The sequence below is a fragment of the Protopterus annectens genome, chromosome 12.part0 (genome assembly GCF_019279795.1).
Source record: "Protopterus annectens isolate FY-2018-M chromosome 12.part0, PAN1.0, whole genome shotgun sequence".
Lineage (NCBI taxonomy): Eukaryota > Metazoa > Chordata > Ceratodontiformes > Protopteridae > Protopterus > Protopterus annectens.
In genome coordinates this window covers 1,412,584,665-1,412,603,683 of record NC_056746.1, presented here as the reverse complement: position 1 = coordinate 1,412,603,683, position 19,019 = coordinate 1,412,584,665, and the positions used below count along the sequence as shown (strand labels likewise).

At 38.6% G+C, this 19,019-nt stretch overlaps 1 protein-coding gene across 1 annotated transcript in view; it reads left to right on the top strand.

Annotated features, from left to right (window-relative positions):
- DHX35 (DEAH-box helicase 35) overlaps positions 1-19,019 on the top strand; it is an 844,978-nt gene that overhangs the window by 116,346 nt on the left and 709,613 nt on the right. The window contains exon 4 of the mRNA XM_044090458.1: positions 16,715-16,792. Within this exon, the coding sequence (XP_043946393.1) occupies positions 16,715-16,792 (78 nt within the window). The remainder of the gene's footprint in view (positions 1-16,714; positions 16,793-19,019) is intronic.

Sequence of the window (19,019 nt, the reverse complement as noted above, 5' to 3'; positions counted from 1 at the left end):
TAACAGCTGGCTTTGGAATTTGTTGGTTTTTTTTTCCTGTGTTGTACTTTTTTTTTTTTTGATGAGTTGAGATCTGGTCTCGCACTTCTGATATGGAGCTGCTTGTGGCATATCAGCTCTTGGGCTGTGCCTCCATACTTTGCAACTTACTTACTAACAGAATTAAAGTAATGCATTCTTCAGATCTATTTCACCATCAGCTGTGACACTACAACACAGCCACCAGCTACTGACCATGTGCTGTTAGCTAGACTCTCGTAGTAGTGTCTTGAAATGGTATTTTTCAGTGCTCATTGTTGTCAGCTAATAAAAATCGATTTCACTCCCCTGCTTTTCTTTCTCTTGCCCTTCAATCTTACAACCCCTGTACATCCATTCATCTTATGTAACTTAATCTGTAATTTCTTATTGCCTCAACTGTTACCTTACCCATAAATATGACTATGCCTTTAAAATGTTGGGCAGTATGGCTTCACTGTGCTACCAACATGTGCGTTACGGACCTATATTCTACTTCCATTTACTTATGATTGATTTGCCTGTTACAATAAAGTGCTCCATTAACTTCTTAATGCCTGACGTCTTTCTTTGACTTAGCTCTATTAGTGTCTGTATATGATTTGCTTATAATTCACACTGTATGTGCTATCACTATGTTTTTGCAACTTGAATTGACTTATATTCATCATATGTACTCAGTTTCTTCGCAGAATTCTCCAGACAAATGCACATAACCACATATGAAATGTTTTATGTTAGCAGAGCATGCTAAACTCATGCTTTATCTTTCATGGCATTCCACCCAATGCCCAAATCTTTTTTTTTTACAAGTCATTTTCCTTGTCATGTAATAATTGGTTAACCAGATAATTGGAATCTTTTCATTTTTTAAGGTGTTTGGAATCATGATTCTCCTTTAAACCTTTAAAGACCACGTGACCACCCAGTGGCAGATTATTAGTAGGGGTGATTTGGTTGCCTGCGCAGGGCCCAGCCACTCAGTATCCACAAAAATCGCACAGTATTAGTTTCATAATTGTGTTTATTTTTAAAAAAGTTAAACTGCAGCTATAAGAAACAGCATGGACACTTTCAGTGTTATCTGGCTGTTCTTCCCTCCTCTCAGTAGAAACAAATATGTGCATACACTCATCCTCAGATTTGGATTAAAGCACTTAATGTAAACTGCAAAAGTAATAATTAAAAAATACGTATCTGCTTGTCTGCAGTACAAAAAACTAAGCTAATGCTATTGCTTCTGGTATGAAATGTTTTTATTTAGCAATTCTCTTGCAATTGATCTAGAACTAAATAGATTCTATATCAGTAAGAATGAACATGATAACTTAGTATTTCTTACCACAAATAAGCAGTTATACATGATTTAAATAACCATAACAGCCACACCTACACACACACACACACATGTACATACATACATACACACACGCAGTCAAGGCTGACTTTGTACCTAGCTTATAGAACTCATATAGCCCTGGAGGGGAGACTCTGAGTAGGAAGTGGGAATGCATTTTATGCAAGTCTTCACAATTTAAGCTTTGCTAATGAGAATGATGTATACTTCCCAGCTGCCTGTGATTTTGCAAAATATCCCTGGTTTTCCCTTATATTTTTGTTCCATCCCTCATAAAATGTTTGACTTTCTGATAAATCACTGAGGATTAGAGTCAGCTAATAATGCTTTGCCAGACGTTAGATGTCCGTACTTTTTATTGTTCAGAAAGTGTATTTTGATACAAAACCTGTTAGTGAATTAGAATGTTTAAAATGTGTTCCTTATTTTGGGCTTCCCCCCCATTATTTTTGGCTTTGTCCCTGGTTATTGATCAAAGAACTTAAGAGATATGGAATGTGTGATGATGTGAGGTATTGCCAGCTGTGCCAGGAGAAGTAGGGCAATGGATGTGTAACATATGTCAGCACAGCTAGCTGGAATTTAGTAAAGAATTATATGTTATTTGAATATCAAAATGATTTGTACAGATGCTTGTGTTGAAAATGTATTTGTAAAGTTGGTTGTGTTAAAAATGTTTCAACAGTGTGTCCTGCTGGGCAGAGGAAGAAATGTACATGTGTTATTGTAACTGTTGAAATGTATATATTGTAACAGAGGGTACTGGAAGAAAAGAGGTTAATCTCAATCCACCTGACTTTGAAAAGTAGTAAGACATTAAATTACTTAATTTAGGTCATAAAGATTGCATCTTACAGTTCTCAGTGCAGCCAGAGACAAAAAGTCTGTACTAGGAAGCTTTCTGTATTGTCATTGGGCTGAACTAATTGCTAACTCTGGAAGGGTGGAGGTTTTAAATTGTTTTATGACTCCAAGGAGCTGCATCAGATCTTAGCAAGGCTCTCTGTGTGTGAATTATTGACACATATGTGATAAATCCTAACTGCTTCTAGCCAAGGGGGAATCAAAGGAACCATGAGTCAGATTACCAGAGATATGTGATGTCATTCTGTAATCCATCACTAAAAATAATATTTAGTACTAATTGAAGCTGAAGTCTCATGGCAGTCTGTTTTTGTAACCTGACAAGAAAGGACCCCTCACCTACTTCAACTTGCCTTGCACTAGTAAGTAACCAGGGGATAACAATTCTTTAGCTCAATCAGGAAAATATAGTGAGATTAGTTAAATATTGTTTTTTCTGTAAATGTGTGAATACATCCACATGTGCTATTTTTAATATTTCCTGTGATTGAAATGCTGCTGTTTTTGTAAATAAATATTTAGTATTTTCATGTTCTTTTATTATTAAATATATTTAAACTTTTCATTGTGGCTGGTCTTTTAGAGAATATTTTAATCTCTGAGAGTACTTGTATATATTTGGTGACAGCTCTGGCCACTCCTGAAAGCCTTGCTGTTGGTCAAACTACCATTTGTATTAATATTAATTTCACTCAGTATAAATAGGTACCCTTGCAAGAGCCTTAGAGTAGCTGGATTTTGGGGTGTCTGTTGGCAGTGTAACTACCTTATATCCTGGGCAGAAGGGGGCATAGCTAGTAAAAATGTGCCAGCATACATACATACATACACACACGCAGTCAAGGCTGACTTTGTACCTAGCTTATAGAACTCATATAGCCCTGGAGGGGAGACTCTGAGTAGGAAGTGGGAATGCATTTTATGCAAGTCTTCACAATTTAAGCTTTGCTAATGAGAATGATGTATACTTCCCAGCTGCCTGTGATTTTGCAAAATATCCCTGGTTTTCCCTTATATTTTTGCTCCATCCCTCATAAAATGTTTGACTTTCTGATAAATCACTGAGGATTAGAGTCAGCTAATAATGCTTTGCCAGACGTTAGATGTCCATACTTTTTATTGTTCAGAAAGTGTATATTGATACAAAACCTGTTAGTGAATTAGAATGTTTAAAATGTGTTCCTTATTTTGGGCTTTCCCCCCATTATTTTTGGCTTTGTCCCTGGTTATTGATCAAAGAACTTAAGAGATATGGAATGTGTGATGATGTGAGGTATTGCCAGCTGTGCCAGGAGAAGTAGGGCAATGGATGTGTAACATATGTTAGCACAGCTAGCTGGAAGTTAGTAAAGAATTATATGTTATTTGAATATCAAAATGATTTGTACAGATGCTTGTGTTGAAAATGTATTTGTAAAGTTGGTTGTGTTAAAAATGTTTCAACAGTGTGTCCTGCTGGGCAGATGAAGAAATGTACATGTGTTATTGTAACTGTTGAAATGTATATATTGTAACAGAGGGTACTGGAAGAAAAGAGATTAATCTCAATCCACCTGACTTTGAAAAGTAGTAAGACATTAAATTACTTAATTTAGGTCATAAAGATTGCATCTTACAGTTCTCAGTGCAGCCAGAGACAAAAAGTCTGTACTAGGAAGCTTTCTGTATTGTCATTGGGCTGAACTAATTGCTAACTCTGGAAGGGTGGAGGTTTTAAATTGTTTTATGACTCCAAGGAGCTGCATCAGATCTTAGCAAGGCTCTCTGTGTGTGAATTATTGACACATATGTGACAAATCCTAACTGCTTCTAGCCAAGGGGGAAGCAAAGGAACCATGAGTCAGATGACCAGAGGTATGTGATGTCATTCTGTAATCCATCACTAAAAATAATGTTTAGTACTAATTGAAGCTGAAGTCTCATGGCAGTCTGTTTTTGTAACCTGACAAGAAAGGACCCCTCACCTACTTCAACTTGCCTTGCACTAGTAAGTAACCAGGGGATAACAATTTTTTAGCTCAATCAGGAAAATATAGTGAGATTAGTTAAATATTGTTTTTTCTGTAAATGTGTGAATACATCCACATGTGCTATTTTTAATATTTCCTGTGATTGAAATGCTGGTGTTTTTGTAAATAAATATTTAGTATTTTCATGTTCTTTTATTATTAAATATATTTAAACTTTTCATCGTGGCTGGTCTTTTAGAGAATATTTTAATCTCTGAGAGTACTTGTATATATTTGGTGACAGCTCTGGCCACTCCTGAAAGCCTTGCTGTTGGTCAAACTACCATTTGTATTAATATTAATTTCACTCAGTATAAATAGGTACCCTTGCAAGAGAGTAGCTGGATTTTGGGGTGTCTGTTGGCAGTGTAACTACCTTATATCCTGGGCAGAAGGGGGCATAGCTAGTAAAAATGTGCCAGCCTTTTTCCAGGTGTGTGTTTGTGTGTGAGAAAATCAAATCTCAAAGTTTGTGTGTGTGTGTGTGTGTGTGTGTGTGTGTGTGTGTGTGTGTGCGCATCAGCTACTTGGAGCAGGGACACAAAGCACTGATTTCACCGAGAGGGTACTGGCGGACTTGGCTTGGACACTTGGCTGAGGTCGCAACCCTGTAGCTGTACCAGTGTGGAGTCTTACTGGGGACCTGGAGGGAGACAGACAGAGAAAGCCAGATGCCGGATTGAGTATGTTCCCTGTGTGCTCTCAATGGAAATTGTGCTTGATGCAGAGAGCTGCATCTGGAACTACTGGGTGTATCCATTTTTGTTCCATGTGAATGTCCCTCTCCAGTGTCAGTGGTGACAATTCAGGATCCTTGATTACTGTCTCTGTGATGTAAGAGGGCAGCCTAAATACCATGGGAGTGGAGGCAAGGTGATAATGGATAACTACTTACAAAGTATGTTAGCTAACATCCCTTTATTGTTCTCATATTTTTGTTTTTGCAATATAATTGAGATGTTATTGACCTACTGTTTGCATTTTCTGCTATTTTCAGCTTTTGCCATAGTTATGCATTTCCTTCATGGTTTATTTGAGAAAAATCACATATGTATAGTTAATGAGGACTGTGTATGATGTGTGTGTTGTATACATGGAAGTAAAAGTTGTTTTACCAAGCCCCGATGCCTGCAGTTTGTTATGTGTGTGATGCATTTGAATTGTTGAGTTTAAACTTGTTCTTTTGTGGCAATAAAGTTGTTAGAAATAGATTATTAAAAGCACTTCACTGATGAATATGACGGCTAAAGTGACATGAATATGTTGTTGAGGAGCATGAATACTTAAATTGGTAAAGATTATATTTAATTGCAAGCCTTCACACACATCCAGTAACTCTTTCACATCATGAACTAATTAAAAACTAAGATAAAGATGCTGAGTAATGCAGTAAAAATGAGACACTGGCACTTTACTACTTACCTGTCAAAAAGAGAGGAATAGGTACTGGAGAGAATTGATAGGGAAGGCAGAAATTTCTTCAAAGTGGATACTTAATAGGTGTGATAAAATAAAAGTGGAGTTTAAAAATAGAGTAGAAATTAAGAGAAAGAGATATGGGAAAGAAGAAGAGTCAGAAATTACTTAGTGGGGTTGACAAAGGTTAAACTACTGCAAAATAAGAGGAATTTCACAGAATAAGACAAAGATATACTGTAGAGTACTAATGGGAAATTAACTATATGGATAATGTACATGAGTTTAGAAAGATTGCTGTTATAATTTTTTTTTGATAACTCCAGAGCACAGAAACTTTTAGTAGGGCTGTGTAGGCAACAGTAAGTGAAAAGGGTTGTTGCCAAACCTTTAAAGAGACTATGACAAGAAAAATTGTCAGAGATCCTGTAGAGAAATTAAGAGATATTTTGGAAATTTTATGAAAGTATGTATAAAGCAAAGGAATGTGGAAACCAAGAAAAGGCACCAATGTAAATATTTATGGAAGACTTAATTATGCCAAGGTTGGTGGAAGATGAATTTCAACAATTAATATCTACGATGGGAGGAGATGAGATAAAAAGGTGATATATAAACAGCCAACAGGGAAGCCTCTAGGAAAAGACTGTATTCCTGCAGATTTTGGAAGACGGAAGGGAAGAAAGTGATAGGGATATGAAAGGTTTTGTTTAGTGGTATTGTAAAAAGGAGGCGAGTGTACCATCATCTTGGAAGAAAGCTCTTGTAGCTGTATTACCCAAAGACAGTAAAGATCCTTCTGACCCAGCTTCATTTAGGCCCATTTAAATTTTAAATCATTATTGTAAAAATGTTTCTGCCTTACTAAGACAACTACAAATATGTTGCCAGAATTAAAAGATATGGACCACTGTGGTTTTAGGGAAGGGAGACACACATTTGATATTAATTTTTTTTTATTTATCCTTTGTTGGGTGAGTTAATCCCACAGTGTCAGTATACTCTTAACAGCTGGGAGACCCAAGGTGGTATTCATACTGACTAGGGGAAATTTGGCCAGGATACAAATGAACTTTTCCCTCTTCTTTTTTTTGGTAAGTGCTGTGGGATCTCTTACATCCACCTGAGCTACCACCATCTCCAGCTGATGGGACCTCAGTTTAACTTCTTATCCGAAGGATGGATAGAATGCTGATGATCCAGGAGGTAAGAAAATGTGGCTGTTGTTGGTGGGTCTTGATAAAGAGAGAGGATTCAACAGAGTCAGCTGGGATTTTATGAGCAGGGCAATGGTAGCATTTGCATTCCCTGATATAACACTAGTGTTAATTCTGAGGATGTACAGAAAGTCAGAGATAGAATTAAGGTGGTAGGGTTCCTCTCTGACAAGCTGTATTTGAATAGTAGAACAAAGCAGGGGTGCCCTTTTTCCTCTTTATTTTATATTTGAGCTATTGGCAAACAAATTAAGAGACTCACTTCAAGGATATAAATGGTATGGTAATCAAGAAAAGTTAGCTTTGTAGATGGTATTGTTTTTACTTGAAAATCCATAAAGGGACATTTCAGTGCTGATGTGCATTTTGAGACAGATTCAAGTCTTTTCAGCGATATACAATTAATGAAGATAAACAAATGGCTGTATCAGTATACTATGTACTCAGACATGAAATGGTTAAACAATACCCATATTTATAGGGACATGATAAGATAACATGTTCAGGTCAAAAAGAATTCTGTTATGGCAGCTATGGAGTATGTGGGAAGAGACTAATCAAAGGATAATACAAAAACTGAGAAACTCTTAGTTATAGATATGTATGGTAAAATACAAGCACTGAAAAAAATTTAACATCTTTACTGGATTATCACTTAAGATATAGACAGTCATATGTTTGTATACAAGAAATAAACCATATTGACATACATCGCATATATACTTTTGTAAAATTAGCATCAATCCACCATTACATGAATTGATCAATTCCTGCCTTCTTTTAAACCTCACTCCTGCTCCAAAATGTCATTCTGCATGTATTTTTCCCACAATTTCCATTTTTTTCTATGTAATTTGCTCCTACCTTTTTCTAAAGATCCCATTTCCAGTTCTTCTATCTCTTGTTACAGTATTCAGAACTTCAAATGCAGTTCGTTTAGTCTGATTTCCATTTTCTAGTAACTGCTTTTTTGGCAGCCACCAGAATTAAACTTAACAAGGCCGTACTATGTCTAGGTAATTCAGATCCCTGTATCCTAGCTCAAAAAAGAAAACATTTCCTTAGTTACACCCATTTGCTCACCCAATATTTTGACATAGTCAGTAAAAATATTTAGTCTGTTTAGTTTTATGTACAGGTCAGGCATATTTTTATCAACCAGAGAAGTTGCGGACGATAATTAATAAAAAATTTAATGAATTTATTTGGTAGTGGAAGAGGGCAATAGTTAAGATGAATAAGTTGATCTTCCCCATAGAACAAAGTGAATTAAGATTACCTGATTTGAAGGCATACATTAGAGCTCATATGCATAACACAAGCAAAAGGATATAAATCACAGTGGAAAGAGATGATGATGAAATGGTGGAAGTTCAAGAAATAAGGAGAGTTGGTTTTTGGATGCTGGTACTTAAGGAGAATAACAACAGTCATGCAGAATGATGTCCTTCCATATCATTGTTGCAGTATTTATAAACAGATAGGATCTTCTGCTAAGGACAGCCCTATATCCATTCACTATACCAAAGCCTTCTTGCCAGTGTCATATGTCAGATTTATGCTCCCCTCATCAGCGTAGGACATAAAGGTGATGTATGGACACTCCATACTCAGAACTTCTTTACCACCAGTCCATATGCCACAGTTGCATGTTGGTCTAAATGCCCTTTGCTCTGCTGGCTATACTAACCCTTTTCAGATAAGTACTCTGTTGGGGTTCTTTTTCTTTTATACTGCATTTTGAAGTTCATGTCATCCAAGAAAAGAAATAACGGTGTGGAAGACAGATTCTCTATAAAGATCATCACAAGTGTTTGTTTTGTCTAGGTGCTTCTCATGACCAAGTTCAGTGCTCTGTTTGTCAGGCATTTGTCCAGACATGCATTGCAGCCGTCTGCCTTCTCTTTCAATTTATCTTGAGAACCAGCATTTCAAGTTGTAGGCCAAGGGTGCCATAACCGAATCTTCTTTCTCTGAGGTACAGCCACATCTTAAGAAAAAAAGTTAAAATGTTGAGGTCTGATACTGCAGTTGTCCAGTCTCTGCTGGACATCTCTCTTGAGGTGAATAACATCCCTGAAGACCACTTGGTGCGGACATTGGTTCCTTCTGCCACGACCCTGTCAGAGGCTGGTGTGGAACCACCTTCTCGCACATCTTCTGAGGCTTTGCAGATGTCTGCTGCAGACATAGAGGGGGAACCATATCTGATCATATCTGAGGGACCTAAGGGGATTCCCCAGAACTTAGTTAGAGAGGTGGTGCCTGGTACCTTGATTGAGTCAAGACGAGGTTCTGATCCTCTGAGGTTTGTTAAAGCCGACTGCACCCTTAAGAAAAGACAGAAGACTAAGCACATTTCTCCCATTCGCAAAGATCCTCAGAAGGAATGGCAGGATTTTACTCAAGGTTTTAATAATGCCCTGATGGCTTTGAGACCACCTCAGGATGTTGTGTCTCTCCCTGGTCCTGTATCTATAAAAGGTCTAAGGAACCTAATTCCTCTGCCGAGGAATTAGACTCTGCTGAAGATTCCTTGACATACTCCTCCCAGATGCCATCACCTTTGGACTATGGTTCTGAGGAGGAAGATTCCTTAAGTCCTGATGCCCCTTTAGAAGAATTGTCCTTTGGAGTACTTTGGTTCACATGATGGAGCATTTTAAATGTGTCTACTCCCAAGATTTCTGACATCCAGTAATGATTTTATAAGTAGCTATAGATGGACTCCCGAAGGCTTCTGCTGTTCCTCCTGTGTTTGCTGCTCTAATGGATACTTTGTGAGCTGAATCTTTGGCTCCTGATTCGTAACCTCCTGCTGTTAAGAAGCCTGAATGTTTTTATAAGGTCCCTGAAGCTTTCAGGTTTCTTTGTAAGTGTCATTCGTCTGACCCTGCTGTAGTTTCCATCTCTGCTTATAAGCCTTCTCTGCTTTTTCCGTCCTGTAAGCTTTTTCCCTCAGACAAGGATAGTCGAGCTATGGAGAGGCTGGAGAAGAAAGTCTACACTTCTGCCACCCTGGCATTTCGTGCTATTAACTATCAAACTTACATGACCAGGTATATTATACCCATTTTGTCTCGGTTGCAAGGGGTTTAGTCTGACCTGCCTGATTCTGAGGCAAAGTGCACTACTCATTCGTTGGTGGGATCCACATCTCAGGTGGTTCATCACTCCATTAAGTATAGTTACGATGCTGCTGATGCCTCCTCTAGAGCTGCTGCTTCTGGCCCTGTCATGAGGAGATATTCCTGGCTTCATCTTCAAGCTTTGCCTGATGACATTAGGGCTAAACACCTTGATGCTCCCCTAGATAATCAAAATCTCTTTGGTGCTCCGGTGATGGATTTATTTAAAACATTACAGGACCAAGCCAAGGCTACGAAGGACCTTAAACAGATTTTTGTATCTGCTAGTCTTATGTTTCAGAAGACTAATCCTGCTCAAACTGCCTTTGTTTGTAGACAGCCTTGTCAGCCCTCCAAAGGTAAGAAAGTCCCGAGGCATGGTTTTTCTGATAAACCAATTCAGACGCATAGACCTCAAAAATCTTCCTTTCAGGGCAAATCTGCTTCCATCTGACATTCTGCCTTCCCTTCCTCTTGACCAGGTTCCTTTGTCTGCTTGACTGTCTCTGACTCTGTTTGGCAACAGATTACTTCAGACACTTGGGTACTTTTTATCATCCATCAAGACTGTTTCAAGATCTGGAAGTCTCTACTCCACTTTTTGGGCAGTCCCCAATTGCCTTCAGATCAAATTCCCAATTTTTCAGGGGTTTGCAGGGTTTACTAGCTCAGGGCACAATTCAACCCATCCCAGAGGCCCTAAGGGGTACATTGTTTTATTCCAGGTTGTTTCTGATTCCCATAATGGAGGGGTCCTGGAAGCCTGTACTAGACCTTTCCTTTTTGAATACTTTCCTCAAGGTACCGACTTTCAGGATGCTTTCCTTCCGGATCCTGTCTCCCCGGGATTGAAGCATGCTTACCTTCATTTTCCCATTCACCCTGTCTTCATCGAGTATTTATGTTTCTCTGTTTCTTCCTCTCATTTCAGTTCTTTGCTTGGCCCTTTGCTCTTTCCACAACACCAAGGGAATTCACCAAGTGCCTGACTCTAGTTATAGCTTTTTGCGGGCTTCAAGGAGTATAAAATTTTCCTTATCTGGATGTCCTGCTCCTTCTGGCTCCTGCAGAACCTACAGTTTACTAGGCTCCTGTTGCACAGTCTGGGCTTCATCATCAAATTCCAGAAGTCTGTCCTGTCCCCCTCTCAGGATCACATTTTCCTGGGATATAGGATTGAAACTGTTCCACTGCTGGCATGTTTGCCTGCTCCCAAGGTACCGTGTCTAAAAACCTACTTCCAGGCCTTTCATCCTCTGTCTGCCATACCTAGCATGTCATTTCTCAGGGTTCTGGGGTTCATGGCTTCGACCATCCCTGTGCTTCCTTTTGCCAAATGTCACACAGGAAGGTTTCAGTTGTACTTGAAGTTGGTGTAGCTTCAGCATTGCCACCCAGCGGAGTTTCCACTTCCCTTCCTTCCTTTTCTAAAACTTGAGTTTCAGTGGTGGATTCCACACATATCTGTCAATCCAGGTGTCCATTTCTAGCCTCCTGCTCTATTTTAGGAACTCTTTATGGATGCTTCAGATCAGGGGTGGGGGGCCAGCTTCTTCAGGCAGTATGAGGGTTCAGGGTCTCTGGCCCCCTCATCAGTAACTGGATTACAACATCAAAAAAATGGAGGCACTTATCATTGCACTCCAGGCCTTCCATTCACTTTTTTCCCCAGGCCCTTTAAAGGTCAATACGGACAACACCACAGTAATGTAGTACATCAACAAGTAGGGGGGCACAAAGTTGTCACTTCTTTGCAGACTAGCTCTTCAGGTCTGGGATCTAGCTATCTAAATGCAGGTCTATCTGCAGGCAGTTTACATTCCTTCAAGACAAAACCTTTTGGCAGACTCTCTGCTCAGGTCCAGGGCACACCCTCATGAATGGATACTTCACAGACAGGTGTTTCAGGACATAGTTCATTGGTGGGGTATCCCTCAAGTGGATCTCTTTGCCACCCCTCTGAACAGACAGCTTCTTCACTTCTGTACCACAAGTCCAAGTCCTTTGGCTTGGAGGGTGGATTCCATGTCTTTTTCATGGAAAGGGATGTTCCTTTATGCTTTCCAGAGTCTTGTTGATGACTCCCTTTTGGTCCAAGGAGCACTGGTTCCCCCTCCTTTATTATCTGGTCAGGGGCAATCATCGCAAGTCACCTCACCAGATGGATTTTCTCACACAAGACAAAAGGTTTCTCCTTCACCCTCATCTGTCCACTTTTCAATTGACACTTTGAGTAATAGGGTGTTAATCCCCTTACAACACCATTTCTCTGAGGATGTGCTTAAGGTTCTGTAGGATGCCAGGAAACGCAATACCAGAAAATCATATATATCCAATTGGAGGAGATTTTCTGTTTGGTGTATTGAACTTCAGCAGGATCACATCTTATTGGGGTCCCTTTGCTTCTGCCTTACTTTTGTGAACCTCTCCATGCTGGTTTGGCATATTCCCTACAACTCACTTGTCAGTAGTCGGTGCTCGTCTTCCTTTGACTTCACTGTTGACCTCTCATTTTTGAATTTAAACATTTTCTGAAAGGCATCTTCTACATCAGGTCTCCAAGAAAGCCCATCCCTTCTTCTTGGGACCTTAATTTTGTTCTTGAAAAATTGACCCAGGCTCCTTTTGCTTCCCTGCAACATTGCACCTAGCAGACTGTTTTGTTGGTTGCCTTCACTTCAACCAAGAAGGTTTCTGAACTCCAAGCCTTGATGACAGTTTCTCCTTTTTTGATTTTTCATTGGGACAGGATGTCTCTGCATACTAATCCTTCTTTCATGCCCAAGGTGGTCAGTGAGTTGTCCCTTAATCCGTCTAATCCAGCTTCCTTCCTTTTTTCCATCTCTGCAGTCAGCTAGTGGGAGTGTTCAACACACCTTGGATATAGATTGATAATGCAGGTATTTTCTAGATAAGACAAAAGCTATACACAAATCTGAACAACTTTTTGTTTCTTTTCATGCCATGACATCTGGTCTGGCTGTTTCTAAGCAAACCATCTCCTCACAGATTCCAAAAGCCATTTTCTTTTGTTATCCCTTTCATGGCAAACCACTTTCTGCCTCTGTTCGGGCCCATTCTACCTGGGCAGTGACCTCCTCTGGGTCTTTCTTCAATAGTTTGATCTCCAGTTCCATCCTTGATGCTGCTGCTGATATTCTGTGCACACCTTCACTAAACAGTACAAGTTGGATGTCATTTCCAAAGCCAGGGTGGGCTTTGCCAAGGCTGTCCTTCATGGGTTTATGGAGGGTTTCTTCTTGCCTTTCTCCTCCCATTCCATACAGTAGCTTTTGTATTCTCCCATCTGTTATCAGTACTACACTAGTGTTATAGGAGGATGTAGTACAGTTGTGTAAAATCTTACCATAACAATAGACATCCTTCTCTTTAATGTTGCAGTATTCATTCTCTCCCTACTGCCCCTTTTCTTCCTTTTTTTCTGTTGGGAACATCTGCCTGGCCAAGGGGGTCTTTGTCCTTTTTCCTAGGCATCTCCTTTTTCCCTGGATGCACATGTTCTACTTTCTCATGGGATAGCTGTTCTCCTTGGACATTTCAGTTCTGAGTCACGTTTATGCCCTATTCTGATGTGAGAGCATATGTCTGATGTATGACACTGATAAGAATTAAAGGCTTTGGTATACTGGCCGGATGTAAAGCTATCCTTGGCAGGAGGTCCCATCTGTTATGAATACTGCAACAGTGAAGAGAAGGACATCTACTATTATGATAAGGTTTTATACAACACAACTGTACTTTATAAAGTAGCAAAATGTATTCTAAGAATTAAGCCAACATGGGAAAGGAGGAAGGAGATTTTGCCAACAGGGATGACTGCAACTAGGGGTACAGAAAATAAGCAAGACGGATAGAATTTAGTGGAGAAAGTTGGAAAAGGAACCAACATGTTATAAATAAATAATCAGAGATGGAAATGTAACAGAATGGGATGAGGCCAAACAGATGTTTGTTCTGCAAGTTAGAGACTGCCTTTCCCACCACAGATTAATATCAGAGTATAGGCAAAGAGAAAGGGATAGGGGAGTGCTAACTGGAAGACCAGGTCTGGTGGATGTTTAGCTGAGTCTAGAAAAAGCTGCCATTTTAAAAGGGATAATTAGTATGAGATATAAAATATTGCATGGTAACTATAAGTAACAATCAGAGGAATTTAGAAAAAATTGGAAACATGGAAGAGAGACAGGAAAGGCAATTTGCAAATGAACAATGGAAGGACATCTGTATAACTTCTAATTATGCAACAAAGTCTAGAAGGGTTATAAGTTTTGTTTTGGCAGTGTTAGCATAGTTATTTTTGTACTCCAAGTCAAGCTCAGAGAATTTTTCCTTAGATAGCAAATACTAGAGGTGTGATGAGACAGAGGGAGGTAACTGGGAATAAGTATTTTGAGAGAGTAATGAGTTAGCAGATATTAAAAAATCTTTACACAGTTCTTTGTCAGAAATGCTGAGGGAGCAAATGGTTGTAATTCTTTTGAGCTCGGACATGGTATCTGAATTGTCTACACATAGTAAAACATCACTAAGGTTAATACTATCGGCTGCCACAAAAGCCATTACTCGAAAATGGATATCAAAATCTAAACTAACTATAAATGAAGTACTGGATATTATAAAGGAGATAAAAAACTGGAAGTGAGATCTTTGGAAAAGGAAAGGAACAGATGACAAAGTAATAAATGGAATTGGAAGGAACTGTACACGCAGAATAATGTTCAAGTGGAGGAGGGAGGTTTAAGGGGAGCAGGATTTGAGTAATTTATATAATGATGGAGTGAATGATAATTATTAAAAAGAAGACTTATATGTACACTTCAAGAAAATAGTGCAAATGCCACTATGGTTTATTTATTTATTTTTCTATTAATGTATGTGTACCTATGTCATAATGTAAATTGTGATTTAATAAGGATGTTAACATTTGCTAAAGGTTATGTTTATACACAGCATTAGCACTTGACATTATAAATAGGAATATGTGTAGAGCAGGGTGAAAGGAAACAAGTAATTTCCCACTTTTTGTATAATGACCTCATAATTTGCATTCTGGTCTCTGTCCACCATTTGGTTCTTCACACATCCTCTCTGGAGTCTTCTTCAGGCATGCTTGCACCTAAGTACTGGCTGACAGACTGCCGCTCTGTATTTCAAGCATCATTTCTGTCCAGTGATTTTTTTATTGACTTTGCAATGTTGAGATTCTCAAGAGAACCAGAATACATTTTTTAGTTTATAAATGTGATGCTGTTTTTAATGTTCAGGTTTAATGTGAAACAACGCTAAAAGCCAGTGTTTGTTATGGGATGTAGTGAAGGAGAGTAGCTTATTTGATGAGATGTGTTCCAGGCAATTAAAGATTGACAAGCAAATTTAAATGTGAGCAGCCAGTTGAATTTCAGAAAAGTAAGATTACTTGACCATCCCCCCCGCATTACATTTGCAGAATGTACTTAAAAGAAGTGTGCATTTTGAGCTGAGCTAAAGAAAATGTCTCTGTTTGAGGTTGTAGCTTGCTAGAGACTCTTAAGAATTTAAAGCAATTGTTCATTTATTTCTGCTTAACTCCCAAATAACTTGAGCTGGCCTGTTATTGCAAAGTGCTCAGTGAGACAATATGCTACATTCCCTTATCTGTTATGGGGTAGAGTTAATGTCTTTGCTTCTGTTTATGTTCAGTGCCAGTGCCAGTTTTTTTTTTTTTTTGTTTAGTTTTCTTTTTTGAATTGCTCATCACATTTAACAACTTAAGTCATGAGTTTACAAGCCATTAAAACAAGCAGACCAGATGCTAATTAAACAAGGTTCACAAACACAGGCAAGAGAATTAGATCTCTTCCTGAGTTGTCACACTATGCTGACTGAGTACTTTCACACTGTTAAATATGAATACACTTCATTGTATCATAGCACATACAGCCAGGAATGTGCTAAGAGGTTTTTTTTTTTTTTCCGCTTTTTGCTTGTATGAATGTGCATTTATTTTGCATAACAGTTATTTTGTTTAGCTTTCCCATTTGATTTAAAATATTTTGCAATATCATATGAGCGCTATAGGTCAGAGATTTATTCTGATAATTTTGAATAAATGTAGTTATTAGAAGAAAGTAGAGAGCCTATTTGAGGCTGGATATAGTAGTTTCTCTATGACCCTTGGTCTCTGAAGCGGCTGTTTTACAGCTTTATAACCTCCACCCTAGGCAGCTAATCCCTGTCACACCATCAACTCTTAACATTGGCTCAAATTATGTTGTACACACTCAGCTAACATGCCAGTGAAGCACTGTGAAGGTGGGACACTTATGTGAGAAGCATTTTGAGGTCTTTTTGTGCCTTCTGTTTTGGTGAGATAGTATAGATGTATTTTCCTAAGCATTAAATCACCTGTTTTTTACTGATTCTTGAGTTGCCATTTGTGGTGAAACATTTCAGATTCTTCTTTTGTTTTCCTTATTTTACTGAAGGAACATCCACATTTGGAGACTTTCTTACAGTGTATACTTTTCATCTTTTCTAGTTCATTTATTCATCTGTGGTTGAAATGGTTTAGGAAATTATGCAATATGCAGTATTATTGTAATGATTTTTTTGCCTGCAGCAGATTATGTTATTGTTATATGCAGGACTAAAAGAAACAGATTTAGATTTTTATGTAAACTTGTCTTTTTTTTCATCCCCAAACAGTATCTAGCAGAAGCTGGGTGGACAGCAGAAGGAAGAGTAGTTGGGGTTACACAGCCACGCAGAGTTGCTGCTGTTTCAGTAAGTTGTCTGTTCTTGTTTTTATTATTTCTGTTTTTTGGATTTATTCGTAATATGTATATTTGCTGTAAGCAGTATGATTCATTGTTTATTGCAATGATTCCTGCAAAGCATCGAGCTATGCCTAATTTATCTACAGTACCACTCCCGGCATTCGACAGCACAGAACACCACAACACATTACTCCTGCTATTTTCTGGGGTAGTATAATTTTAGTTTTGTTTGATGTTACACTTTCCTTCTCTATTTCATCTCAACAAGGAAAGTCGCAGTAAGCCAAAGACACTTTTATTGGGATAACACAGACAGAAACCACCACACTGCAAACCAAAGGACAGTTTTACAGTGGCCAGTCATTCCAAATACAAAGACTTTGGGAGCTGTGGGAAAAACTGGAGTACCCATAGGGAAACCACATGTCTGAAGCAGGTGTCTGGAGGGCAGAAATGTATCCTGGAACTGAGACTACTCTACAGTGGTGCCACTCATATTAAGATGGTTGTGGGAGCCTTTTCCGATTCCCCTATGTATCCCTCTCTTTTCCTGTACTTAGTAGATTTTTGTTTCTGTTTGCTTTGCATGAGTTAGTTGTAGGGTTGGTGGTTTTATGGGAAATAGTCAGGATGCATATGTTACTTCACTTCTGTTTCCCAGGGTGCATAATGTATGTCAAGCAGGAACACATCTACAGGATCATAGGATCATAGGGGGTTACTAGGCTAATGGCTCTAGGGCCCTTACAAGCTTAGCCAAGTACAACCCCTGGTCCCAAAAATATCAAGGTATTAAGCAGAACTAAGTCAACAACTACTGCCCGTGTCCAAGAGGGACGCAGGTGAAACTCCCAGGGTGACTTTGCGGTTTCCCATCCAGTCATCCAAATTACGCTTAAATAGGGTCATATTATATATATCATATATCTATCAAGATACAGTACTTACCAAACCTGTCCCAAACACCATTCATCATTCTGTGCCGGACTGGATTTGTGTAAGTTGTACTGATAGCTGTAGTTACCCACTTATTGAATCCCCTGTTTTTATTGATCACTGTGTTGTCACTACTGTATCCTCCTTCAGATCTATGTACACGAATGTCAGAGTCATAACTCATAGAGTATTTTGACATGATTGCCGAAGGCATCTTTGGAGTTTACTCAGATAAACATATTTGTTTTTTGAAGCCATCCAGACGGACTGATAAGATATTTTACAAACCTTTCTAAATATGCTGCTGCCGTTATAAAATATAAAAGTTGGACAAGGAAAGTCAGCCCCATAGATTAACATACAACTAGAAAATGCTTATATTGTAGGTAGATCAGCTCGGCAACAATACTAATGTAATAAATTGTTCTCTGACTGTGAACAGTATTAAAGACTCCTAAATCAGTGAAAAGGGATGAACAGTGAAATTGTTGCGAAGTTTTTGAAATTAAGTCTGGCAAACCCTGAGAAGTAACAGTAAATGTTTTTGGAATGGAATCAACAACCTTGCTGGAAATGCATAACATAAGCTACCTCTTACCATGTTCATCATTGCAGTGCATGTTTTCTGAGTAGCAGATTTACAATATTATGTGCTCCTCAGTTATATTTTGGAAGGTAGCTCTCTGTGCTTGGTCCTCATGTAGCAGTGGAAAGCATATTTGATTTTCAAAACTCAAACAAAATTGCTAATACATTGTTATAGGTCATCTAATTCAGCTAAGCATACCTTCTAATCACATGGAGTTAGTCTGATGTCAAGTTTAGCATGTTAATAGTTTTCTTTTCATCTTCTTTAAAATCAATATACCTTGTCATAGAAGTAGCCTGGTAACTAAGGTCACTTGGGTAAATCACCATAAATAGTAAATATTCAACAACTTAAACTTCTATGTCTCTCAACTTGTTAGCCCAAGAAATCTGGATAAAGCCAAAAATAATGGGAGGACAAACCTACCCCAAAATAGAAACAAGTGTTAAATTTTGCTCTTATAAACTTAGAATGTTGTTAGAATAAAAGATGAGCAAAACCTTATTATAACATTTTTGAAGTTGTCCATTAAATCTCAATGGAACCTCACAATGGATGGTGACATCCACGCAAACCCTGGCCCATCCTCGAACAATGGCTTCAGTCCCAGTACTACCTCTTCCCTAATCACTCAGACTTTAAACAAACCTCATAACTCACTCCTGGTTAGCCATCTAAACATTAGAACCATAAATAATAAGTTTAGCAT